The 27,461-nt window shown below is 47.3% G+C and overlaps 1 protein-coding gene across 1 annotated transcript; it reads right to left on the bottom strand.

Annotated features, from left to right (window-relative positions):
* Window positions 1-530: 530 nt before the first annotated feature.
* Window positions 531-27,461, bottom strand: LOC139054848 (neprilysin-like). Its single transcript, XM_070532507.1, has 4 exons — window positions 26,874-27,461; window positions 19,366-19,585; window positions 15,616-15,749; window positions 531-2,917 (listed from the first exon to the last, which is right to left on the bottom strand). Exons 1-4 carry the CDS (start codon window positions 27,387-27,389, stop codon window positions 839-841), a joined length of 2,949 nt encoding a protein of 982 aa, XP_070388608.1. The 5' UTR covers window positions 27,390-27,461; the 3' UTR covers window positions 531-838.

The raw sequence follows: 27,461 nt of genomic DNA, 5'->3' as shown, positions 1-27,461 counted from the left end.
GGATAACCGGCGAGGCGAACATGCAAAAACAAAACGTCACTGACCACGCAGAAGCTATCTCATTCTTTATCCTTCACTGTTACCAGAGTGATTTAGGGTTACATTGTAATGATAAAAATGCAGATAGATATTTTCATCGTACGGAATGAGCAGGAGGTTTGCCACCGTGCTGTGGGGCGCATACGGTTTGATACTCAGTGCATAATTCACGCTTAATATTTTACTGTCACCGCTGCTTTCAGTAAACCAAATGAATATGTTAGTCTCCAAACAGCAAATCATCATGTTGGAAAGGACGATTCGCTATCTTGTGAGTTCTGCTAATTCATCAGTAGGAATTTCAGCAATCAGTTCGAATATTGTGGGTAAAACGTGTGAGTAGTCACGAGAGAAAACCGAAATTGGATAGCTTAGACAAGGGACTAGCCAGAGGATATCTGAAGACACAGAAATGCAAGATTCGTCAACCGGACTGCCGTCCGGTTTGCTGCCCTGTAAAGAGATAGATAGTTTAGAAATAAAGCAAGGAGGACAAACAACACTGAAAATGTTTTTCACATGCACCTTAAGAACATTGGTTGGCTAGTAGGCGCATGACAGTAGATAAGCAGATTCTTGCATGGAACACACTACAAAAAAGGAATATGCTTAAAAACAGAACAGGTGTGGTCCTCTGTCTTGTCTACACTAGCTACGTGCATCACACAAGGTAGCAAGAAACCATGGCACTTGCTAACGGTCACTTGGGCCACTGATAGGAATATTCCCAGTGTCAGCATAGTAAAGCAAATAAAGAAATGGAGGCAAACTGTGCACTGTAGTTCACAAAGTTCTAATGTCAAAAGTAGCTGCACCTGTCACCAGAGTTCATTGCTGATCCCGGCGGACAAGAAAACGCCGTGGCGAAAGGGGCGAACTTGCCTAGAACGGCGGTGCACAGGGGATTTACGTGACCTCCCTTATTGTCAATGTAACATCCTGCATGGCAGTAGTTTATGAAAAAGAGCTGCTCGGCGCTGTATATCTTGAAGCCTTGGAGGGGCAGGTCAGACGATTGGTCTCTATACTGCAAGTAGGCCGAATAAGCTACGTCCACAGCTGGAAGGTCGGGAAATAGCAGGTAGGTATTGTTGTCAGAGGAGCACGAATACGTGCTCCACAGAGCACGGCGACTGGTTACGTCAGTTGGCAAAAGGATTTCATCCCCTTTCATAAGGTAGAACATTGTGTTCAGAGCGGATAGCGTTTGTGCAGCGAAAATGTAACCGATCCCCCCATACAGCATAGCGCTTGTACCAGCGGAGTAGTAGAAAGGAGGCGCCAGAGCTGCAGGTGAGATGGAAAGGATGCGAAGAGCGACGTCGTACCAACCAAGGTACCTTAAGGATAACCTATGCACACTGCTCGCCTCAGTGTGCACAGCGCTGACCCTGGCTCGCTGCATTTGCTTCCTGCTCCACAACCACTCGCCAAGAAAACTGTCAGCCTTAGCGTAAGCTGAGCCGTAGAAGCTCTCGAGAGCTCCCTTGCTGTCGAAATCATGTTGCGGCCAAACGACGCTTTCGGTGTTCTCAAGCATCGTTGCTAGTGCAGACTTGGTGGATGACGTGAGCAGGGTGGATGAGCGCACCTTCTGCACAGCGACTGCGTGGATGTTGTCGAACAGTTGCCTGATGGTCTGCTGCTCGGTGGTGGAGAGATGCGACTTGAAATTGGCGGCGAGAAGCGCACTATACGAGCCGTCGACGTGCAGGGCGCACACAATGGACTGTAGGGCTTTCCCAAGTGGATGGACCTTGAGGTCTGAAAAGAGGGTCTTGACAGCTACAATGCCAATAGCTTGCGCGAACCACCACACCGTGTGGAACCAAATATCTCTCGCTGTGTAAACTCCGAAGAGGGTGTCCATCGCCGTCAAAATGCTTTCACTCGCTGCTAGGATGAGGCTATCGTTGTGAAGAGGTGTCGTGCCAACGGACCGAAAAGCGATTATCCAATCTTCGGCGCTCACGTTCTTCACAAGCGATTGCAGCGTTTCAACGGTTAGAACTCTAGGTGTGAAGTGCACAACTTCGGCCGCTGCAGTCATGTTCCCGAAAACGTGACCTTGCATCTCTGCGCTAGCCCGTATGAATGCCTCGAAAGCAGGTGCTGCAGGCCGATGGCTGAGGATAATGTCTATGAAGTCTTGCACGTAGAGAGGGTACACATCAGCATAACGGAGAAACCGGCTGTGAAGGTAGTGAAACGCAGTAGGAAACGGTGATGGACTGATAACGACAAGGCTTTTTCTATGTTCCAAATGGCTGGGTACAAGGTCGACGCGAAACCACAGCGGAAGTCCCCATAACACGGCTAGTTCCAGTAGAGTTCGCAGGGGATACCACGGCTCGAGCGGCCCTGTTTCGCGCCAGTCTCTTGTGGGCCAAGAAAATATGCGACCACTGACGAAACTCACCAATTCTCGGACGTCGTCTTTGCTGTTGATGCTTCGCAAGCACTCCCGCATCATGTTCAGAGGTCTGCCAGAAACGCTTGCCGTCCAGTTGGCACGACGGCTAGATTGCGTTAAACGCGCGATCCAATCCATTATGGCATCCATTTGGACCGTGAATGCGATATCGCGGTACTTGTTGTCCCAACCAGAGCATACAAAGCGTCCGAAATCCTCGCACGGTGTGGCTCTTCCGCTGCGGTTCAGGCCCAGGACGTGTGCATGGTAGATGCAGTCAGCCGTGGAGCAGACTGCCTTCTTATCGCCATTGGTCTGGCGCGATTGCGGCAACAGCAGAATTATAACTACTACGGCGGCGAGAATGAAGAGTGCTACCAACGACGGAATACGCAAGATCCTGCCGACGTCGCTCGGCTGTTCCCTGTAGGGTAGCGGCCCAGCATTCTCGTCGCTACTGGTAGGCTGCAAAAGAAGGCCACAAGCAATGAGGGAAATAGTTAATCTTGGTACGGAAATATTTTTCTTCGATTATAAAACTACTTTGACAAACGCAAATCCGGAATGTTCGAAGGAACCATTTTGGTACATTTTCAGGCTACATACCGTAATACAGTGCGCCCCGTAAAGAAGCCGCAAGTACTAGAACGCACCGTCCAGGAGTTCGATGCGAAGCAGCTGTGGGCGCATTCATATGAAAGTGGAATTCAAATGCACTCGTGTACCGCGATTTGTTCCCCATATGATATTGAGTATTATTGAGAAAGTAAAGCTGTACATATATTATGCCTTGTTTCAATCGGATCTGAATTATTGTGCGCTTGTATGGGCTACCACCACGAAACGTAATCTTCATGCACTTCTTCTACTTCAAAAACGAGCACTTCGACATGTGGCGAATGTACCTTATTTCCATTCTACTGCGCAACTTTTTGAAAGATATAACATAATACAAGTAACTAACATTTATCAATACAGGCTACTGTATTCTTTTTGCTTCGGCTCCGAAAGGTTTCAAATATTTTTAAAAAGTACGTCACGACTTGAATATGACAGAACTGATGCGCGTACCCGCAGCAAAGACAGGTGGTTAGTACCGTACAGGCGTACAAATGACCTCATGCAGTCGCTAAGACACAAGCTACCTTCACTGTTAAATAAATTTGGGAAAGAAATTGTTATGACAAATACCTTGACTCGAAAACAGCTTAGAGCATATTTTTGTAAAGAAATTTTTGAAATGTGATCTTTGTAATTATTGTAAATGTAACCCATTGTGTTTGTAACAATACGTTGTATTATATTTGTATATTGTATTTGTATTTGTACTGCTGCCATGTGAGGGCCTTCAGGCACATTCAAGCTGTATGTCGCAGCTTTTCGCCTGGAGGACCCCCAACAAGTTTGTTGGAAATAAAACATTTGATTTGATTTGATTTGATATTATATTGATAGAATTTCACGCAATAGGTCACTACAGACGTCACGGGCTCTGCCCGACGCTTCTGTGTTCGCAGCGAAACCCGTAGGTATTGCACACCGTACAACATCTCTGGCCATAAATTGTGACACTCCCTGGAATGAGCCTATCTGCACAAATTCACGGATCAGGAGCCTCACTCATTCACTTTGTAATTTACGCCCCAGAGTCCACAAATGCGACCAAGAAAGGGGAAAAGCAACAGGGAATCATCGTTCACAATGCCTCTCGTTCGCGCTGCCAAAGCAGCTGTCAGCTCTTGGAATACCGCGAAAAGAAACACAGCACGCAATCTTTTACTGCAAGCACTATCTCCATAGTATATTCCCAGTTCACTTTTTTCTTTTTCAGTTGTCTTCGTTCGCGTCGACGTTGCGTACTTTTATTTTCCGCGTAAGTGCGTCCTTCGCGACTTAACACGTGTGCTTGACTAGCGCTCTTCGTATAGAACCTATTAACTTCGCGCAGCCTCTGTTAACACCTTCACTACTGTGGCGATCGTCCGCGAAAACCGAGCTCGGACGCGGTTGCAGCCATTTCCAGAGTGCCGCGGAGGAGGACTCCCTTTCTGGGGCGATATAACGTAAAAATTTTCCAGTATGTTTTAATCCAATCTCTTGACGTCCCATTTGCGTAATCGCCGACGCAAGCATCGGGCGGTTACCACAGGTTTGTCTGAACAAACCAATCAAATGCTCTCCTCGTTCATAGGAAGTCAATTTTGCTTGCTTGAAAAACGAATAACTTTGCTTGAACTGAGCGGCTTGCCTAACCTAATTGGGTTACAAGAGGCGAGGATCATGCTCAAGTGGAGAGGGATTCGATGCTGCCGAGCCACTGCACTGAATATCGATAACCGCATGAATGCGGTGCTGACGTCTGCGGTTGGTCCGCTTTCTCTTACTTAGCTTGCGGTGGCTCGTCGGCAATCGCCGCGGCATGCAACGGAAGCTTAAGAATGACGATAAAATGGATCCTCAGCAAAGATAAGTTGGCAGAACGAGGTCATAAACGTGTCGAAAGTTTTCGAACACGTTACACGGCCACGCAAAAAGTTTTATTACACGCAAAGAAACCCATGCTCTCCGGCAGGGGCGAGTAACCAGTGCTAGAGCGATCGGCGGCAGCGATCTTTTATTCCTTTCGGAACGGGGTAGCCCGGCATATTAATGCATCTGTAACGCGTACGCGTGACATTGCCGCGTAAAGCTTTTGCGGTTTTGTGACGTCGCATGAGAGGCAGGTGAAGTGGGAGCAGCCTAAAAACTTTTGACTAATAGGACAGGGCTAATGACAAAAAGGCGTCGAATCAGAAATAAGTATTTTTGTTTTGTTCGGTCAAATTATACATTATCATTTTGTACACGTCATACCAGATGGGGAGCTATCACAGTTTTCGTGACGTCGCGTGACATACAAGTGAGGTGGGGGTGGTCCAAAAAAACGTTTTTGATCAATCGTGGTGGGCTGATTGCAGAATAGGAATAGAAAAGTTTGGAATAGTTTTACGTTGCGTCCCTGGCTCCCACCCTGATTGTCCCGCGGTGAGGGGCTGAAGTGGCAGCGGCGACATCAAACGGTCTAGTAGCGATCGACGCTTAGAGGGCCTTTTATGCGCAAACTAACCCCGCCCAACTCGTTTGCTCGCCGATCGAGACGCCGTATGTCACAGTGTGAGCGAGGCACGTGTGCCAAACCTAGCACAATTTCAAAGCTACTTGAAGTAGGCTTTCCTTGTGAACAACCACCAGGTTTTCAATACACCTCATAAAGTTCTCGGAGGCGGTCATTCTCTGGGTGCGTGCTTGTTCGATGTAGAATGGTGGCGTCAGATAGAAAACCGTCAAATCGTAACCCCGTAAAAACAACTGTACGAGATCAACTAATTGGAAAATGAACAAGACAAATTTAAAATGCCAAGAAATGCAGTGCACAACGCAGAATATGATACTGGCAGTGTCCAGGGCCGAATAACAAACTTTCTTGGGGAAGTCACTCCACAAGCGAACTACTGATAAATTTGTGCCAGTCATTCTATCCTGTCTCTGCTATGCTATTACTTCCCTCTCCTCATCCTTCCTCTGCTCAGCGCCGCTCCAGTGTCAGAAGACTGCCCTAGACAATCACTTATACACTTGCTGCATAATTCGGTATGTGCCACTTTTCAATAGACCTCTCTGACGTAAACTGGGCCCAATAGTTTCCCTCCTGGCTGTTCGATCATCTCAACTTTTATAGCACTAACCGAATACATAAGGTGTTCCATTGATAGCGGTAAATTTCATGGATCAGTATTTTTAGATTTTACTGAAGCTTTCGACACGGCTAATCATACCATTTTATCTGCCAAACTAGAATCCTGAGGTATAACAGATCGAGCTTTACTTTTTTTTTAATTACTGAAATCACCGTGAGCAAACAGTCTGTGTAAGGGGCTCTTATTCCGAGTCCAATGTTATTAATCAAGGGGCGCCGCAGGGCTCAATACCGGAACGCTTGTTTTGCATCTTTATTAACGACTTACCGATCTTCTTAATCTTTCTAATACTATTCTATATGCTGATGATACCGCTGTTTTCATGTGATATACGTTTTTACTAACCTTACTCTTTAACTGAACAATTAACTAGCAAAAGTTGTAGAGTGGTGTCTGTTAAATCATTCACTTTAAGCCCTCTCAAAACTCAGTTCACGATATGGGCCCATGTACTTGTATATCTTTTTCGGGTGACCACTTTTCACCGTCTAACAAATGTTATCACTCAGCGCGGGCCGTGCCTGTATGTGTCTGAAGTTTCTCGAATGTTCGCGATTGTTCTTTCTGCTGTCTGTTGTCACCCAAGCTTGTGTAATCTGATTCCATGTGCAATGCGAATTGTGTAGCACTTTCCGGAAGACACCCGGGAACCAGCGATTTCTCTGCAACATTCGATGCCTTATGTATAAAAGCTGATGCACTTGACCATCTTGACGCGCTTGACCCACCTGCAGCGTCACCGACTGTGATCGCCGCTGTCGCCGGTATTTGAGTGTAGCTTGTTTTTGAGAACACATGTTCGTCCAATAAAACGCTAATTTCCTCATTCCTAGTTTTGCTGCTTTCTTCACCATCACTGCTACGGGGCACCTGGTGGAGGTGCTTTGCGTGCACGTACCGGACGCCCCCACAAAGCCGTGTCCCCAGCACGAACGCGGAAGACAACATCAGCGCCGCCAAGGAACATCGAAGTAGCCGCACTCTGCAACGACTGCCGCCAGATACGCGGACTTTTGCCTGAGACCACAAGGAACGTCATCGCCAAGACAACCCCAACGTTAGCACCAGCGTGCCCCATCGTGCTGCAACAGCCCAGGGAGCCACCGACCTTCCGTGGATCATCATTTGAAAACCCGCATGACTGGCTGGAAACATACGAAAGGGTCACTGCATTCAACAACTGGAACTCGGACGACAAGCTCAGGCATGTGTGCGTCGCCTTAGAAGACACCGCCAGGACGTGGTTTGAGAACCGGGAATCAACCCTGATTACATGCGATCTGTTCTGCAACAGCTTCCTGCAAACGTTCACTATCGTCCTGCGCAAATCGCGAGCCCAAGCTCTACTGAGAATCCGCATGCATCTGCCGAACAAGAAGTTCGCGATCTTTACTCGGGAAATGACTCGTCTCTCCTGACACGCCAACCCAGACATGCCGGAAGACAAAAATATTTGCATTTTGATGCGTGGTCTGAAGAAATAGCTTATCGCCGGATTGATACGCAACACGCTTAAGACAGTTGTCGAATTTATTTCCGAGGCCAGAACAGTTAAGGGGCTCGACATGCGGACAAGGCAATATAATCGCCGAGCACTGACCACAAACCCCACCGACGCTCAAGCACTCGGCAGCGATGACCTGCGAGGGACCATCAAAGCGGTCGTCCGCGAAAAACTGCAGAAGCTCTTTCCAAGGTCACAGCCTCAGGTGGCCTCAATCACCCACATCGTCAAAGAATAGGTTCAGTGATCGCTTGAAGTTCCTGAGGTGCAACCACAATCACCGCAGCCACCACCAGAAGCGATGACCTACGTCGCCATCGCCCGCCGTCATGGTCTCCCTCCGTGACCACGCCAGGGCACTAACAACGCAATTCCGTCGTCCACCGCCACCGCCACCAACACGCCCACCCGTCGCCCAGCGCAGCTATGCGAGGAAGACGGACATATGCCGCGCCCCCTACCACCGTCCACCCTGCTATCACTGTGGAGAAGCCGGCCACATCTACCGCCGATGCCCATACCGCGACTGGGGACTGCGAGGGTTCGCAGTCATGGCGCCGGGTCTACAGCTTGGGGAGCGCGCCCGTAAAATCGCCGACAACATCGCCGCCACTCAGTGGAGCCATCGACGACCATCCCATTTGCCATCACCAGGCGGCTGCATGCCGCCCCAGCGCCGTTCACACACTGACCCAGCCCGGAAACGGTCCATGAGCCCATATCCGGAAAACCAGAAGTAGCAACCGAGAGTTGCAGTTGCCGTTCGTCGAACTGACGAAGAGCCTCTGCCGCCGATGAAGACGCCGAGACTATCTCGACGACAGAGACTGCAGAGACTATCTCGATGACAGAACAAGGACACTCCACCATCACGACGAAGCATAGAAGCAAATAATGCACCGACCAAAGTCATGACGACGCGAGGCACCAGCAACACGTCAACATGACACAAACGTGATCCGACGCCAAGACGTAACTGCAACGCAACACAAAGAACAACCGACCTCGACGTGCTCCTAAACGGCGACGCAGTCACCGTCTTAGTGGGCACAGTAGCCGATTGCTCCGTCATCAGTAGATTGTTCACCGCCAAGCTGAAGGAAGTCAAGACTGCATGGGACGGTCCTCTAATTCGGACAGCTGGAGGACACCTCATAACGTCGACGGGAATCTGAACGGGAGGAATTACAGTCCATGCCCTGACCTACCCTGCAGCGCTCGTTGTCCTCCAACAGTGCTTGCGAGACGTAATTCTCGACATGGACTTCCTGAATGCTGAAGCTGCTGTTGCTAGGCCACATCATCGGCCAAGCTGGAGTCTGTTCCGACCCGCAGAAGACAGCTGCCATCGTAAAGCTCTCGTAGCTCATAGACAAGAAGGCAGTGCGTAGATTCATTAGCACGTGTACCTACTACATGTGCATTGTCAAGGACGTTTCATGCATCGCTGAGCCACTTACACATCTAACTAAATGTGACGTCGAGTTCAAGTGGGAGACGCCGCAAGCCGACGCATTTCAAGAACTCAAACGACGCATGCAGTCGCCGCCGGTACTTGCGAACTTCGACGAAAACATCGATACCGAAACCCACACTGACGTCAGTTGCCTAGGCCTCGGTTCCGTCCTAGTACGGAGGAAAGATGGACTTGAACGGGTGATAGCTTACGCTGGCTGGTTGCTGTCAAAGGCAGAAGGCAATTATTCTGCAACCGTAAAGGTATGCCTCGCCATCATTTTGGCTACACCAAATTGCGCCCTTATCTATTTCGCAGGCCATTTAATGTCGTCAGTGACCATCACGCGTTGTGTTGGCTAGCCAATTTAAATGACCCTTCAGGACGGCTGGCGCGGCGGAGCCTTAGCCTGCAAGAATATGACATCACTGCAACCTGCAAGTCTAGGCGAAAACACTCGGATGCCGCTTGCCCATCGCGTGCCCAAATTGAGCCGCCGCCGCAAGGTGACGAGGATGACGACGCCTTCCTGGGAATAATAAGCACGGAAGACTTCGCTGAACAGCAACGAGCAGACCCGGAACTAAAAGGCCTCGTCGATTATTTGGAAGCGCATACCGACGTTGTCCCTAAGGGATTTAAGGGAGGATTTTCTTCGTTCTCGCTTCAAAAAGAACCTACAGGTAAAGCAGAACTCACCAATCTGCGCCTACTACCTTCTTGTTGTTCCTTCAACGCTGCGTCCAGAGGTACTGCACGCCCCACATGACGATTCGACCGCTGGGCACTTGGGATTCTTCCGAACGCTCTCGAGGATACAGGAAAAATATTGCTGGCCGCGCCTGACCGCCGACATCGCCCGTTACGTCAAGACATGCCGAGACTGTCAGCGACACAAGACACCGCCGACAAGGTCAGCAGCATTACTACATCCGATTGAGCCTCCTTGCCAACCATTTAAGGAGATCGAGATCGACTTCTTAGAACACTTTCCGGCGACATCCGGACATATGTGCATCGTCGTGGTGACGGACTACCTCACCCGCTTCGCTGAAACGAATGCTCTGCCGAAAGGTAGCGCAGCACAAGTAGCGGGATTCTTCGTCGGGAACATCCTGCTGCGACATGGTGCCCCAGAAGTTCTGATCACCGACAGAGGAACGGCCTTTAAAGCGGAGCTCACCCGATCCATTCTGAAATGCAGCCAGATAAGCCACAGGACAACTGCCTACCAGCCATAGACGAATGGTCTCACGGAGCGCCTAATATCCTCGCCGACATACTAGCAATGTACGTCGACGTCGAACACAAAACCTGGTATGCCGCCCAGCCGTACGTAACGTTCGCTTGCAACACGGTGGTGCAAGAAACACTGATCCCACCGTTCAAGCTGGTCTACGGCAGGAACCCGTCAATGACTGCCGACGCTGTGCTTATGCCGCACGTCACCGACGAATAGAATATTGACGTCGCCACCTATCTCCAGCACGCATAAGAAGCCCTGCAGCTCGCCCGCCTGCGGATCAACAACCAGCAGAGGACGGAGAGCCGACACTACAACCTACGACGACGCTACGTTGAGTACCAGCCCGGCGACAGTGTTTGGGTTTGGCCCCCAATATGCCGACGACATTGCGAGAAGCTTTTACGCCAATATTTTCCGACGCATTGACGCATCGTCTATGAGGTCGTGCGAGACGGCATTTCGTTATCACAGCAGCGCCGCTCACGACGAGAAATAGTCCATGTTGCGCGATTTTAGGCCTTCTACCAGCGCTAACGAACTTTGAGATGTTGCATAGCTCAGCTTTTGACTTTCCTTTCTTTTACTGCATTGCTTTTGACTTTGTTTCTTTGTTGTTTTGTTACTGTTTAATAAGTCTCCTTTTGTTTTGTTTTTTCGCTCTCCTGTTATGTTTGTAGAAGCGGGACGATGCTTCTTGAGAGGGGGCATTGACACGTGTACTTGTATACCTTTTTCGGGTGACCGCTTTTCACCGTCCAACAAATGTTATCGCTCGATCAGAGCGGGACGCGCACGCATGTATCGGAAGTTTCTCGAATGTTATCGATTGTTCCTGCTGCGGTCAGTTGTCACCCATGCTTGTGCAATCTGACTGCATGTGCGACACGAATTGTGGAGAACTTTCTGGAAGACACGCGGGCAGCAGTGGTTACTCTGGAACCTTTGAAGGCTCATGTATGAAAGCTGGCGTGCTTGACCAGCTGATCAGATGTTCGACGATCGCCGACTGTGCTCGCCGCTGTCGCCATTCTTTGAGTGCAGCCTGTTTTTTGAGGGCACGTTCGCCCAATAACACGTTAGTTTCGTCATTTCTAGTTTTGCTGCTTTCTTCAGCGTCACTACTAGGTGACAATGTTTAAAACAAAGCAGAGGGTTGGGAAATATGTATGTATCAAGTAACTCTCGACAGTCACCTTATTCTTGCAGCCGACTCTGCGTCATTTCGAGGCATAAAATTAGACCCTAACTTGAGGTTCACTAATTATGGTGCGTTTGTTAAACAAGAAGCAGTGTTCGGCGTATGAGCGCTAATTAAATCATGAACATTTTTTCTGAACACGCATTGGTATATTTGCAGTTTGCTTTCATTCACAGTCGTGTCACATACGGTATTTCCTCCTGGGGAAACACATAAATGTCACCGCTCGTCTATTCAACACACACAGAACGAGGCTATTCGCATAATCCCCAATAGTTCCTTTTGCTCAATGCTCACCCGCTACTCCAGGCTAACTTTACACTACCTGTATCTGGCTTCTTTAGGTATCATTTAGGTGCTCTCTCTTTAAATTACTTAACAAGCAGCTTGCTTAAGAATTTGTGCACCACAGATTAATCACTAATACCAAGCACACTAGGTTTCAGCATAATTTCAACTTTTTGCTACCTAAATGTAACGGCTAGGGGAAAATGACACCCTCGTTTTCAGCGTTAAAAATATGGAACGACCTACAACATTCACTTAAACTAAGGACATCTTTGAATGTATTCAAACATGAATGAAAATGTTTTCTTACTTCAGTAAGTTTCAAGCCCTCTAATATATTCTGTATAATTATGCTTTTTGGTATATGTACTTTGTTTTCCTTTACCGTTGTATTTATGGTATCACCCGCGTTCACTGGCTTTCTTTGTACTTTTTAAATTTTGCTGCTTTAACTCATATTCTGCACATATATATATATATATATATATATATATATATATATATATATATATATATATATATATATATATATATATATATATATATATATATATATATATTCTTAGAACCAAGGGTCCCATTCCTATCATTGCCTTTGAGACACTCGCCTGCATACTATTTCTTAATTATTCATTGTTATTGAAAGGAGAATCAACTGATGTGAATGGCCATGTGACGCTGCGTATGTGCTGACCTTCATAGACAAAAGTTATTTAGATCAGTGTAGTGGTGGGTGGAGTCGAAGCCGCGTCGTGAATTTTTCGACAACTTTGTCTGAATATACTGGGCGATCAAAATAAAGTTTTACGGTTTTCCTAAAATTAGGCGCTGAGAGGTACGTAAAGTTCACCTGTGCAAATAAGTTATGTCTTCAGGGGAACGCGAAGCGAGTTTATAATTACCGGTATTCGTCGGTCAATTATCGAAAATTGAGTAAATACCATAAAGTTTACTTTGAAGTTAATAATTACCCTTTTTTAACTTAAAGCGAAGTCTAGAAATTGATCGCCGTAAAGTGCGTAAAATATATAAATATTTAAACAATGAAACTGGCTTGTGATGTATGCTAGGACGATAAAAGTACTGTTGCAAAGGGTTGACTCAGCAGTGAGTCATCAAACAAGGTCTAGGAGGCACGCGCTTTCGAAAATTGCTGTCGCAGCAGCAGCAGCTTCTCGTCAGAGGATAAGCTACCTACTCTGATATCCTACGCTGATATCCTTATCCTGATATCCTTATCCTACGCTGATAACACGCAATGTACTGAACGCAATGTGCCAGCCACTTGAAAAATCTCGAAAACTTATTGTCAAGAACTAGCAGGGGTACCTCACTTTGACTTACCCCTGTCACACGGCAAATCTAATGTCAATTCCAACAAATGACATTTGTTGCGATTAATGTCAATATCATAGCGCGCTGTCGCACGGCGAAAACAAATGTCATTTGAAAATAATGGCAATGACGATAGTAAAAAAGACTTGCGAGCCAGCCTGAAACCCACTTTTGTCCAATAATTATTTTCTAATGTGTTCGATTCCATTCGAATATGTGATCGTCCCTTTCACAGCATAGTGTTCCATCACTAACTTGTCGACATTGCCGATGAAGTCTAGTCAAGCCAAGCCGAAGATAAGGCAAGCAACATGGCGAAAAGCGCGATGGGCGCGACCCCTACCTCTGCTAAACAGGAACGAGAACATCCGTTGCATGTCATCACTCTTCTGGTGAGCGTGCCGACTCCAAATATCCAAAGTTTTGGTGCGTGCCATAGGAAAACACGCATGCATTTACGTCGAGTCAATCAATGTGGCCGCGGCCGATGCTCCGGTGCGAGTCAACCCGACTCCCGCAGCGAAAGCTAAAGCCGCCTGTCCAGACTTTGGATTAAGCGTAGATTTCTATAATTACGCACTGTGATGCACTTCAATGTCATCAAACTAATAATTTGGTAAGGATATTGATAGAATAATAGTTCTTTTTTGTTAAACAAAAAGAAAGAAGCATGTACTGTTTGAAATACTGACCGGTAGGTTTGTGGTGTCCAGGATACACATTCGGCTGTAAAACGAATGCGAATGAATTTGGGGAACTCACTCGTTTGTAAATGTCATTTGCAACGAATGTCATTACGTTTTACCGTGTGACACTAAACAAATGGCATTATCAGTGAATGCAATATGTTGTAAATGACATTAGATTTGCCGTGTCTTAGTGGTATAAGCCGTCTCTAAGGGGCACTCGCACCTCGACGCTGGTGTTCTTTAGGTTAAGCGAGTGAAAGTCTTTTTTCTGGCATTTTATGCTGGGCGAAGAGCAAGGGAAGGCGAGGAGGCAGCGCAGCGCCAACCACCTAGTGGTGCGTAGCCCCTAGCGAGCGACGCACGTAGTGCACCTTATGAGCCCTCTCCGGTACTAACGTCAGAGCTCGTCACGAGCGTATTCGCGCGCAGCCTTTGCGAGCGAACGAACAGGTGCGCGCCGGGAGAGGAAAAACGAGAGAGGAGGGAGCGACGTCACATCCGCTCAGGCAGGCAGTTGTCCGGTCTATGCCATGCAACTGTTTTTGATTAATTAGCCGGTTAAATATCATTACACCGTCTCGTGTTGACGTCATTAGTGACGTCATTAATTTTGCTTTCTACTTTCGGGTTTCCAGGAATTTCGCGAGTCGTGCTCACGTTGGGGGTCTCTAATGTCTATGATTCGGCTCTTTGGTGTGCGGTAATCACTGATTTCTAATTAATTCTAATTATTCCACACACTTCAGTAACTCAACCTGTAACTAACTTATGCTCTGATATCATATCTATAACGAAACTCTACTTTTCTTAATTTTTCTTATTTATCTTGAGTTTCGTCACCGTTTGTCTAGGAAGGTGAACCGGAAGTCTTGCACAAGAAACAAGGATGTCAGTCAATGCTCGTACCACTAAAATGTAGTTTTAAATGCCGACAAACATTTCCGGGTGGAGGGAAATTTGTTGCCAGTATGCCGAGTCAAAGTTGTTTCTTTGATCGTCTACTTCTCGGCACTCTTACAACACGTAAAGTACTGTTAGCGTCTCCCTACATTTATCGCGGACAGAACGTTCATCCGACGTCAACAGGTAGCATTGAGTGCCATACGTGTGGCGTATCCTAAGACTGCCGATAATAACCTCAATTTGTCGTTTCTTTGTATGACTGCTGGCCAGTTTCCTACGTCTGGCTTAATGACGTGAAGTTTATTAACTGCTACGGGGCACTGAAACAGGTAATAAACTTCGTCTCTGTCAATGGTCCCTCATTTTCTTGCGTAGGAAGGGTTTTAGAGCTATAGCAAGGACAGGTACGGAAGAATTAATTGCTTTTGTAATTACTGATGTGGCCGTACGGATGGCCAGCATAGTATCCTCGATGCCTCTGCCCAAGTAGGCAGAATATAATGATATGGTGATGAGATGCGTACAAAGCTCAAACGAGACTCCACCTGCCACAGTCGATTTTCAAAGTCTGTTTCAGAAAAGAAGCCCACCTGGTGTATTCCCTATGTTTATTGATGGCATAAGGGGACATATTACAACCATTGTCATATGTCCGCTAGAATCGCGACTGCAAATTCCGACCGCTGCGGCAAAATAATTTTTTTTTTAGTGGGACACGTCATGTTACACGGATGCGTAAAGCTCACGCATGCATCGACGAAAGCCGCGCGGAGCGTGCGCTATGCTGCTGTCGCCGCGAATATTCACCGGATGTCGGTAACTGGACCAGCGTTGAAGCCCCTTGAGGGTTTGCTGCTCCACTGTGGCGGCTCTCGACGCTGCCCTATCGCTCGTGCTCCGCCAGATTCCCGAGAAGGCCCTCTCGCGCGAAGTGGTGAAGGCTGCGGCAGAAGCGTGTAAGTACCGATTTATTCAGAACACCTGCAGCACGGTGGTTAGCGCGAACACTCAATGATAAGCGGCTCGCATATGTGCCAGCTTGATTCATGCGAAGCGATTGCTTTATCAGGAGCAGATGCGCTTTTCAAAAGCGTCACATCTTTGGCTAGCCTACCCCGTTTTGGTCTTTCTGTCTAAACTCGATACCACGATCGCGCAAAACTAATTGATAAAATCTAGCACCTACTAGGAATGCAACCTGAGCCTGAAGCGTGGCGAACGAGTTCCTGTACGCGCGGTCACGCCAGCAGGTGAGAAGAGGCGTGCAATATCTGAGACGTAGCACGACGGCGGCGGAGCACCGCCGTCGTCGTGCTGCACAATATCAACGCGCATGAGCTTTTCCGGCGTGGAGGTGTCTTTAGAGACTCGCAGAGCCTTTGGCTGCAAAAGCGACGAAGTTTAACAGATGCACTGTCGCGCTCCGCTCAATGGGCCGTAATTGAAGTTGAATAAGGTATCTGAGCTGTGCGAGTGGGGGATTTGCGCATAGCTTTCACAGTCATTTTTTTTTCTATTTACACGCGCTCCTGGCCCTGGTCGGGTCCTAGCAGAGGCGCAGAAGTAAACAGCGACACATGGAACGCTATATTAAGATAACAGTCTCACAAGGAAGCTACTCGTGATGTAATACAACTAAGACAGCAAATTATATCTAATTAGCTCATGTAATATAAACACGTCACATATAGAAGTTGATGTCTGCAGTAACCTTAAAACACGAGGTAAAATTAGGCAAGGCAAGCGACTACTTCTGGTAGTTTGATCCAGTAGGCTACTGCGGCTAGAAACAACTAATACTTGTTAGAGTTATAGCGAATATGGGCATGTAGGCACATTCTGCTGGTACCCGTATTGAAAGCGGAAATAATGCCAGCTCCAGGACATTTTGGTGACTTTAGAGCGTATTACTTATCGGTCGCGCGATAAGCGGCCACCAGGCCTTTTTTCGACCACAGGGAAAGAACCAGTCCTTCCACTTGTCGGGACGTTTGTGGTGTGGCAGTGAGTGAAAGTCGAGCAGAAGCTAAATATCGCGCAGCCAGCGATATAACAGATATTTGTAGGTACAACCTTAAGGGAGACACGAAGAGTGCTCAAAGAGCAAAAACTTTACATGATGGCGAAGTGCAGTTTGCCAGCTGTTGTACTCTGCAGTGCTGACACTCCGTGTTCTTTAAGGCGTACCAGAGTGTGCGTCTTGTAAAAGTAAACGCAGTCGACAACAGCAGACGTCTAGGTGGCAAATTTCTATTAGAAAAGTATTTGCATGTTTGCGTATTTGCAGGCATATAATGTAGCCGGCGGACGCAAAACAGGCAACTGGAGACAGCTGGGAGAGGCCATCGTCCTTCTGTGGATACGGATTACGCAGCATTCGGACAGTTATCAAGATGAGAGCGTAATCGAGGCGCCTTTGAAAGAGGAGGAAAGAGGAGAGCGGAATCGACGCTGCATGCCCACATAATTTCTAAGTGGTGCCACTAATAGATTACTGTGCCGATGTGACAGGTAAAATATAAGGCGAATAGAAACCGCCTACGGTTCATCGACAAAGCACTGGCCTTTTTAGGCATGAAATGTTTTTAGGTCCATTTGCCAGTGACCTTCAAGTGAACTTGAGCGAAAACACTGAGCCTTCATCTGGCAACTCAAAACAAGAACAAAACGAGAAAATCTGGGCATCGTTGCGAGAACAAAACAAGGTCACCCGGGTAATGAGTCAAAACTTAAGAAAATGCGGTCTCTGGCCCCCAACCATCTGTACAATACCGCATTACGTACACTATCTACTGGCCAAGGAAGTTACAGAAAATATTGCTTCCGAGTTCTTTCTAATGTTTGTTCGCAATGTCGATCAAACTGTAACTTCTACTACGATAGATATTTATTTGTCATTTCCAATATTTCGAATAGCAACGTTCAAAAGGCAAATATAATGCACCCTACACTTCATTGTGATCTTTTGCCGCTGACACAGAGTTGCCTGTACTCTTTTGCCTCTGAGACAGAGTAGCCTGTGCTCGCGGACCGCTGTGCCAGCGGTCCGTGAGTTCTGCGGTGCAGGTTTTGCGCCGCCTCCTTCGAGAGATTGCGCAACGCTGCGTGACCAGGCTAGAGTTACCTCATGCACGTAACGAGGCAATAACTCTATGACCAGGCCACAACGTTCGGCGCACCGAAGATGGATGTGATGTGGCTGTGAGTAATGGTCGTTATTACTTTAACCAATCTGCTTTGCCGGTAGTCATTTCATGCTTCCATCTATTGTCAGTTACGGGGGAGCCAGCATTTTTGTCTAATGAGGGTGGGCAAAAGTTCATAGCTTCAGTAGTTGTGCGAAGTACCAAGTATCAGTAGTTGCGCCAAGTATTCTATTTTACTGATGAAGAATAAGAAACGTACAGCTGATGCTTTTAAAAAGATTGTGTCGCAGCGCGGATGCAGGAACTTCAAATGGCTTTCAGCTTTAAGTTTTCGCATTCACTGCTTCGTGCCAAGCCTCCGCTCCAGGTGACACTGATTTACTTGCAATCTTATAATAGTAATCTGCTTGTCTCGACTTGTCTCACTGCAGGTTGAGAATTTGCCGCACTCGAACTACCTCTGTCATGCTTGCGAGGAAGCCATCCTAGCCTGCAAATTTTGATAACTCTTTGCGGTAGAATCAGAAGTTGTTAGGACGTTCGCCTGTACTTCAAATTTACCTATGTACTGAAGTGGACAGCAGGATCTGGCCGACTTTCTCTAACATAGATGTATTGGGCGCACTACTTTAAAGAATAATTTTACCAAGAAATTGCCTTTTAAGCTAATAATTCACGCGCGCCTATGGTCATATTTCCGTGTTTCAGAATTAGGTTACACCAAAGCGCCTACGCGGAGTTTGTTGTGAATTTGCGTTGGCAGCGTGCAAGTAGAGCCAGTGCGTTAATAATAGAGCCACGCAAAAGACACCGTCCATCTTTCCTTGAGGCACCGGAGCTGAAAAGCATTGCTCAGCTACGTATGGCTGTTCTGTGCATCTCTGCCGGCACTCACCATAGAACACGCTGCGCCAACAGTATCAGTTCGTGCTAATCAATAAGATGGCTCGTTCCTGGTCCAGGTAATTCATACTTTTTTAAAAACATTATCATAACAAAAAAGGGTTTGTCTTCTTTGCGCGTGTGTAACCCTGTTTTCGTTTTATCTTGAGCACAATAACAATTTCTTTGAGCGAGCATTATTCTGTGACGCGGTGTTTATAGCAAAAAGGAACACGAAGCCTCCTAGCGCGCTCAGGATAAAATTTGTTCGGTGTAAGCACGCTTGTGTCACCTTCTTTAGTTCTCTAAGATACCAGCTTTACAACGCTGTAACCCATAAAACGAGAGATATGCCGTGTAAGGCTCACTTCATTATAAAGCAGTTTCACTATAGAATGCTGAACGTGCCACAAAGGCCGGGGATTGCGTCACGCATTCTTTCTTGCTTTGGTTATTTTTGCTCACGGAGATGTTAGCCTCGAAAGAGGGGAAATCAAACATAAAACTAAAGATATATATAAGTGATCACCTTGTGCTGGGTCTTCCATCTTGCTCGCAAACCACCTGTCTAGCGAAAGTCGCCGGGCCTTGGACGACCTGCGTGGCAGTGAGTCCTTCGACCCAAAATATGAGGGTGCCAGACCGCTGGATCTCGCAAGATTGCCCGCCACTACCGGGTTAGCGCTCGACGATCGGGTAGCGGTGCTCTTAATGATGGAGGCTCGCTTAGGTGCAGGTGCATCGGAGGGCTGTGGCGCGTGCAGGGAGACAACGTAAGAGATTGAACATTATGCCGATCCCACGCACCGTGGGAACCAATGAAAGCGAAGCTTTTCGTGCAGGAAGCTTTGAATTACGATAATTAGTGATGACCTGGACGGCTAAAGCTTGATTTCTTCAACGTTTAGTCTAAGACAAGAGTTGTGAGTTTATGTTAAAAGATACCTTCGGTGCACCACTGCTGTTTGTCTGCGTAGTACACACAACACACAGGAATAGGTGTTTGCTTGAGGCGTTGTTGTGCGCCATATTTGATAACCTCTGAGAGGGTTGAGCGTTGTCTTTTCCTGACATGGCACATCGCATTGTGGCAGAACTAATAAACTTGAATTGCATTATGGGGCTGTACGTGTCAAAACCACACACGGATTATGAGGCAAGCCGTAGTGGCCGACTCCGGATTAATTTTGACACTGTGATGTTCATCAGCGTGTCCCAAAATCTAAGTGCACGTGCATTTTCTATTGCGCCGCCGTCAAAATGTGGCTGGCGCGTTTGGCATCAAATCCACAGCCTCTAGCAATGCCATAACCGCAAAGCTAACGTGGCGGGCGCATAAGCGTTGATATGACGGTCCACCGCATTGGTAGTGTCGCCTGGACCCTGCGGTGCGCTTTAATCAATGCGGCTCTGTTTTTGCATGCCCTGCGTGGTTTGTTTGCTTGACATATTTTCCTGGTGTTTATTTTTCAAAAATAGGAGCAACTTAATGTACCGTACCTTGAACATAAGCTTATCTAGTTTTCCCACAATCGCTGTCGTATAGTAGCAATGTTTGCTTGCGTTCTCACGTCACTTCCCCCTCCCTTTTATGGGAACTGCCACTTCTCCCTCCTCTCTATAGTTCTACCTACGTCCCCTCTGGAATCGAACCTTAGTAAGCTAAGTGGCGAAGGCCAGGGAGCTCCAGAGGGCATTGCTGCTACTGCTGCAGCTGCAGCAGCATCAGCATCATCCCGTCGAGACGGGATGTGAAATGTTACCTTGCCTGCTCCGCTTGTATTTGTTGTTCTTGCTCCGCTCGTCACTTTATGCGAGCCTTAGTCTAGTCGGCACTCAGTGCACGCTTCGGCGCCATCCTGGGTTTTAGCATAGTAGTTCAAAAAACTGCCTCCTCCCCTCTCTCTTTCTCTTCACCCTCACTAACATTCTCCCCACCTCCTCCCTCTACTGTCGTTGCTGTTGGGGTGACCATGGAGACAGGCATGGCAGCTCCTGCACAGCATTTGTGAGGGGTTCCGCCTAGTTAGGCATCCAGAGGGCATTGTGCAGATGCGACATGGCGTAAATCTTGACACGAGCTTCCCTGGTCGTCCTTCTTTTGTGCCACACTCCCGTCATGTACTAACGCGAAAGCGTTAAAGACCCCGTGTCGCAGAAAGTCCGGTGTCGACGCCGCAGGCGTCGCTTGTCGAATAATCATTCTGAACCACAACCGCGCAGGCCCTCCACGTCACGCAGGTCTACCGATCGGTCGACGAGACGACAGCGCAAGCATAACGGCAGCCGGCTGCGTCTTCCAAGAATGTATGAGGATCGCCCACTGTGCGCCTCTGAACCCCCAAAGAAGCGCCCAATTCCTTGCAATACCTCCAGATGGCGGTCGCCGCCGCCGCATGGTGGCCCACGCAAGACGCCGCGTTTCTACCAATAACGCGCCTTCGTGCATAGCATTCGCGGCCAGCGCTTTCCGGTAAATATTACGGTTACGCACGCTGCAGTTACCGGGAAGCGTGAGAAGCAGTCAGGGGTATTTGGATGCTATCGCGATCCACTCTTAAAGGCGAAGAGTAAGCGTCCTCGATATTTTTCTTTTGGGCTCAGGAGTGTTGTTTTACACGAGCGCGTTGACCCTTTTCGCTGGGCAGTTTGCTCTAGAGGGAAGAGATGGCACTTTCGCCGGCGCGCCGCACATTTCCTAAGTGAAAGCGCACGAATAAGAAACAATTACCGTGTCGGCCTTAGAGATGTGAGCGGTTGAAAAAAAATACAATGAATATTTCGGGGGAAAACGAGTTTTTTTTTTTTTTAAACAGGATCAAATTAAGAAGAAGAGTGCTTTCCCTCAGAACACTTCTGTGGCGGAATTCTTCTGTTGCACCACGTGGATCCACCCACGTGGTGGCAAGGACTTTGCTTCAACCAATGCTTGAGCCCCCTCGCTTGTTGTGCACTGCTGATTCCGCCGTCTTTTGCACCATGTGAAAGAAGATGGTCAGAGTTTTGTAATGTGCACGCCAAACTGCGCAACATGCTCGCAGGGGATCGCGTGCCAAATTTTTTGTGCGTGCACTCGAACCTCAACGTCTGGAAGGCTTCGTCCGCTGCACAGTGACGCGTTCACGCATCAAGTGAAAATGAATCGGACTCAGGTTGACACAGCTATCGGTCTTTGCGCTTCGATGTGGAATCAATGCGTGACGTGGGAATCGTGCCTAGATATTGAATGCGGAAGCTCTGCTGGAACTTTTGTGGTGTAATAATGCAACATGTATACTCTTTTTAACGTTAGAGAAATAAATGTTTCGGGTTTTTCATAGCTCTGTGCGCAATCGTAATTTTGTTTCAGTTTCTCTTAGTTCTCTGAAAAAAGAAAACATGAAAGAAGCCAGTTTTGCTCGCGCCTCTTAAAATTTCATGAACTTTTATACCTCTAGTCTGCCCTGCTACAACGCGAGCAGCTGTCGGAAATGCAACTGTGTGTTCGCTAGCGCACTGTGCTCCATTCAAGCTGCAAAATGGGGAGTGGTAGAGTGAAGATATGTGCACCATTTGGCTGTAAAGAATAGTGATCAGCATTCTAAGGAATGGAATTAATCTGCGTTCCAAAGTTCACAGAGCGCTGCTACATAACGACTGCTTGCGTTGCCGGCGCTTCGCGATGCGCAGCTTTCCTTGAGTAAAAGAAAATGACTAATCCGTCTGCGTTGTATCGCTAACCCGCTCCCAGAAAGGATTTCAACCACCGAACATCAGTAAGAGTGAGTACTACTATTTACATAGTGACAAAAGGAGTAGTGCCACTTCCTGCTTTAAAGCTCCCGCACGTTATTTGCCCACATCAAACCTAGCTCATAGGCAAAGCTACGCCCACTCTGTCGCCAACGTATCGAAAATAAGTGAGTGGGCGCACTCTTGAATCAATTTACCGAAGCCCGGGTGACGGCGACTGTGGGTGAGGGAGACCACAGAGACAGCGAACGAATGTTCGAAGGTGAACGTTTCGCTACGGTCCGCCGAGTAAGCTAGTTAATAGCGGTAATGCATCTTTGCTACACGCTATTACAAAGTACAGAACATGTACAGTCGCGGACAGAATATTATGGACCATGAAATCTAAGAAAAAGCTGAATATCTCCGCAACCTCACAATGCAATCTGGTATTTGCATTTTGGACCTCGACTAGAATATGCTAACAACGTTGTCGTGGGCAGTTTTACTGGTCACTGCTACAGGCTGCTCGGGAATTGAACGTTTTTGGAGATCCCGTGGTTCATTTTATTCTGTCCGCGACTGTACGTTCCGAACATTGAACGTAGAAAGAAAAATTTATCGCAAATGAGCGCACCCGGAAGCGATTAGACTGAAAATCTGATAGTGGACGCACCGAGGAACTTTATTGGGTAACAAACATGACAAGCCACTTGTTTAATGTCTTTTACAAATAAAGAACTAGGACCAAAACACGCTAATCCTGATTTAATTTGCGATGGGAAAGTTTGGGTATATTGAAATATATTTCTAGCGCCGTTTTTAGTACAAGCGCAGTATATACGCTGCTCGCATTTTTGGGCAAGGCGTAATGAGATTCGATAGCGCTTAGATGTCCTATGAAGCTGCTGGCAAAGCTTCCTGTCATCCACTCGGTTACCGCCTATGATAACCGCCGAAATACAGGCTAAGTGGGCCACACTGGGGCCATGCACATCCTTTGTAAACACGGAGGCAACGAAGGCGGCTGAGGCAAGGAATGGACACGTCACCACGGTATTGTCACGTGGTCGTGACGTTGAATAACACAGTAGCAGTACTGTGGACGACAAAACTAACTTTTATTGGGCGAACCTGAGCCCACAAAACAGGCTACACTTATAGCACAACGATAGCGGCGAACACGCTCGGCGATCGTCGAAAATCTGATCAGCGGGTCGAGCGCGTCGGCTTTTATACATCAGTCGTCGAATGTTCCAGACTAACCGTTCGGATCCGCGTGCCTTCCACAAAGTTCTACACCATTCGCGTCACGCGATGAAATCAGATAAGACAGGGTTCGGCGACAACAGACAGCCGGATAGAAGCATCGATAACTTTCCAGAAACTTCGGATACATGCAGGCGCATCCCGCGCTGTGCGATTACATTTGTTAGGCGGCGAAACGTGGTCGCCCGATAAAGATAAGCACACGCGTCAGTATTAAACATGGCAGAGGCCATGGAATCGCCATGAAAAGGGTAAATGCTACACCTAGAAGGGGGCATAGGAATAGGCATCTTTATAGAGTACAATTTGTTCCATGACAATTGCCATTAGCGTATTCCACTGCTGATCAAAAGTGCCAGTAGATATTGAGTCTTGACTTGGCACTGAGGTGGCCCGATTAATTTCGGGTAAGAAGTCGATAGCCACCTCACAACAAGAACCAAGAATGCCTTGCGGTTTAAGAAACGTTACCCATAACATCCAGTACAGTGTAAAAACAAATTTATCCATAAGGATGCGCAAATAAAATTTAAAATAAGACTGTGCATTGTTCTGATCATATTTTTGGAAATTTGGAATTATGGAAATTGTCGAAAGCACTGTGTAAAACCGTCAAGTCGGCCGGCTGCTCGTTCGCCATTTATTGTACAGCTACAAGGCTTATAGCCAGCCGCATGGCCATGTGGTGGACATGCTTGTTACTTAATTATTGTCACTCTACAAGAGAGGTTGTAATCTTATTCAATGTTCCGGTTCATTTCCTCGAAAAATCCACTTCAAAAAGGACTGCTGACTGCAATGGAGCTGACAAAAGTGTTATTTAGTCAATTATAGGTTGAGCGACCTTCGTCCCCATGCTTAAAAAACACAAAGACGAGTAAGCAGTAAAAAAAGATTATTTTGCAAAGCCAAATATTCCAATACCCCTTCTGGCTGGGATGAATATCACGCCAGTGAAAAGGCGTTTGATTCTCTCGCCGCAGCAGCTAAACAAACCTTTTACTCAACAAAACTCCCTACCACGTTGTAAAACTATCTCAAACAATTCTGAAAACACATCAACTCCGACAACTATAAACCGTTATTATCTCAAACAATTCTAAGAACACATCAACTCCGATAAATATAAACCGTTATTACTATATGATGATTACAATAAGCGTGTTCCTGGCCACAAACATTTTGAAGTACTAAACTATGTCTTGCCTTCCGTGTTCACTTCTGAACCTAAGACTGATTTCCCAGCAAACTGTCCTTACCTCAACTACCCAACCATGCTAGGCATATTATCACTTGAGGTATATGGTATCACCAAACAAATAGAACCCCTGAAATTAACAACCTCGGCCGCCATCGATGGAATTCCAATATGCGCAACAACCCTGCGCACTTCTCTAGTGTATTATTGTGTCATATCTTTCAGCAATTGTTATCATCTGGACTGGACTAGAAAACACGCAAGATAACTCCAGTGCCAGAAAAAAGATCATCATCCTCGTGCCCGAATTACCATCCATTTCACCCTATTAGTGTTTGCTCCGATATAACGGAGCATATAATCTATTCCTCTATTGTAAGGTATCTAACATTCTCTAATTTTATTAAACCTAATCAACATAGTCTTCAGAAAGGCATGTGCTGCAAGACTCAACTAGCTCCCTTCGTTAATGAGATCAGCTCATACCTTGTTCAAAACGTGCCTATAGATGCCCTCTATTTAGATTTCTAAAAGGCATTAGGCAAGGTTCCCCAGGAACGGCTCCTTCTAAAGCTATCGCGTCTTAATCTTAACCCTTGTGTTCTCTAATTTGTACGCGACTTTGTGACAGACCGCCAACAGTTTGTTTACGCTAACCTTTGCTGGGCTAATTTATTAACCACAATCTCCTGCATGCTGCAAGGTACTGCCCTGCGACCACCATCCTTCTTAATATTATTTAACGACTTACCGAGAGATTGCCCTTCGAAAATTCGTTTATTTGCTGATGATTTGTAATGCATTGTCCTATTACTAACGACGTTGATTCTCGTGTTCTCTAGTGCTACATTAACGTCATTCAAACCTGGTGCAATATATTTGGTTAATGTCTCTCAACGTCAGAAACACAACACAAAAACCTTGCTCCCTAGTTTCCACCGCCACCAATAACTTATTTCAGCAAATTGCGTTATCACCGGTTCTGAAATACGTGCCACTACTGCTCATAAATACTTTGGCATTAACTTGACCAGTGATCTTGGTTGGTCCTGTCAAATTTCCATCATTAACAATGATGCCAGTCGTGTTCTATGGTACCTGCGCCGTAATCTGCGTCTTGTTCCGCCTTCAGTAAAACTACTAGCATATTTAATACCTGTTCGACACAAACTAGAATGCGCATGCTTCTTGTGGGACCCATACCAATCTAACCTGGCAACATCATTGGGATTCATACAGAGCCGCGCAGCAAGGTTTATTTACTCCGACTACTCTTAACAAAGTACAGCGTCACTAAGTTGTCACCACTGAACCTTCCGACGGCCCAGCACCGCCGCAAAACAGCAAGGCTATGTCTCTTTTAAACGTTTTGTCACTCGCTGCTTCACCAGACCGGCATCACGCCTGCGCATCAAACTTCATGTCATCATATCCATTCAAAGGCTCTTTGTCGCCCTGAAACTCCCACCGCCGCTCGTCTGAACTATTTCTTAGTTCGATATGCGAAAAACAGGAATCATATACTTCCTGAAGTGGTGCACCACTCCAGTCATCTATCTCCCAAGGCATTCATTGAAAATAAGACCTAGATATGCCCCCTCCTCATGTAAAACCCCGAATGGGGCGTTTGAGGTATGAATGAATGAATAAATAAATAAATAAATAAATTACTTGAGTGAAACTAAAAGAACCACCCGCAATCTGTGTAAACAAATTAGCTGGAACAAACAACAGACGATACTATAAAATCAGTGTAAGTGGCAATTACAAATTGTCTCTCCTCTCTCTCTCTCTCTCATTATACATATATATATATGATGATTTAGGCGCTAGAATGCAACGAAGTAATCAGCGCCCACCTGCTGTGATTGCTTTCGGGACGACTGAGTGGAGACAGGCGCTACAGGTTTCAGCTGGATCGACACGCGACGCACAGGGGTGCGCTCCGCGTGCGGCTGCGAAGCGAGGCCGTCTGGTGCCGAATACCGTCGCGCAGTGGTGTCGCTCGGTGGCAGCAGCGGCAAGTCCTGCGGGTTGTCCCTCGTGCTCATGTCGTTGCATGCTGCGGCTGCCGATACCCGCCGCGGTTCCCTCGAACGGCCAGAGGAGGAGGAGGTGGATGACACCGAAGACGCATGCCCCCTGCGACGTCTCGGGCGGCGACCGCGCGTCAGACGCGACGTCTTTGTGGCGGCCTCGTTCTCTCGGGGCATCGCGAGGGTGGTGGCGGGTCGCTCGCCGGCAAGCGGTTGAGCCAACTCCTCAGCTGGCGCCTCACCAACCGCAACAGCTTCTGGCCGTCCCGGTGGGTGCGTCAGGGGCGGCCCAACCTCACCTGGAGCGGTCGTCTGCGGAGGCAGTGAGTTTGAAGTCATGGCGTTTGCGCTTCGCTGCGGTAAGAAAGAGAAAACGGAGCAGCTCGCAGCCTGCCTGGCGCTTCGCTCTTC

The sequence above is a fragment of the Dermacentor albipictus genome, chromosome 1, assembly GCF_038994185.2.
Source record: "Dermacentor albipictus isolate Rhodes 1998 colony chromosome 1, USDA_Dalb.pri_finalv2, whole genome shotgun sequence".
Taxonomy (NCBI): domain Eukaryota; kingdom Metazoa; phylum Arthropoda; class Arachnida; order Ixodida; family Ixodidae; genus Dermacentor; species Dermacentor albipictus.
The sequence above is the reverse complement of the archived record's forward strand: the minus strand, read 5'-3'. Positions and strand labels throughout refer to the sequence as shown.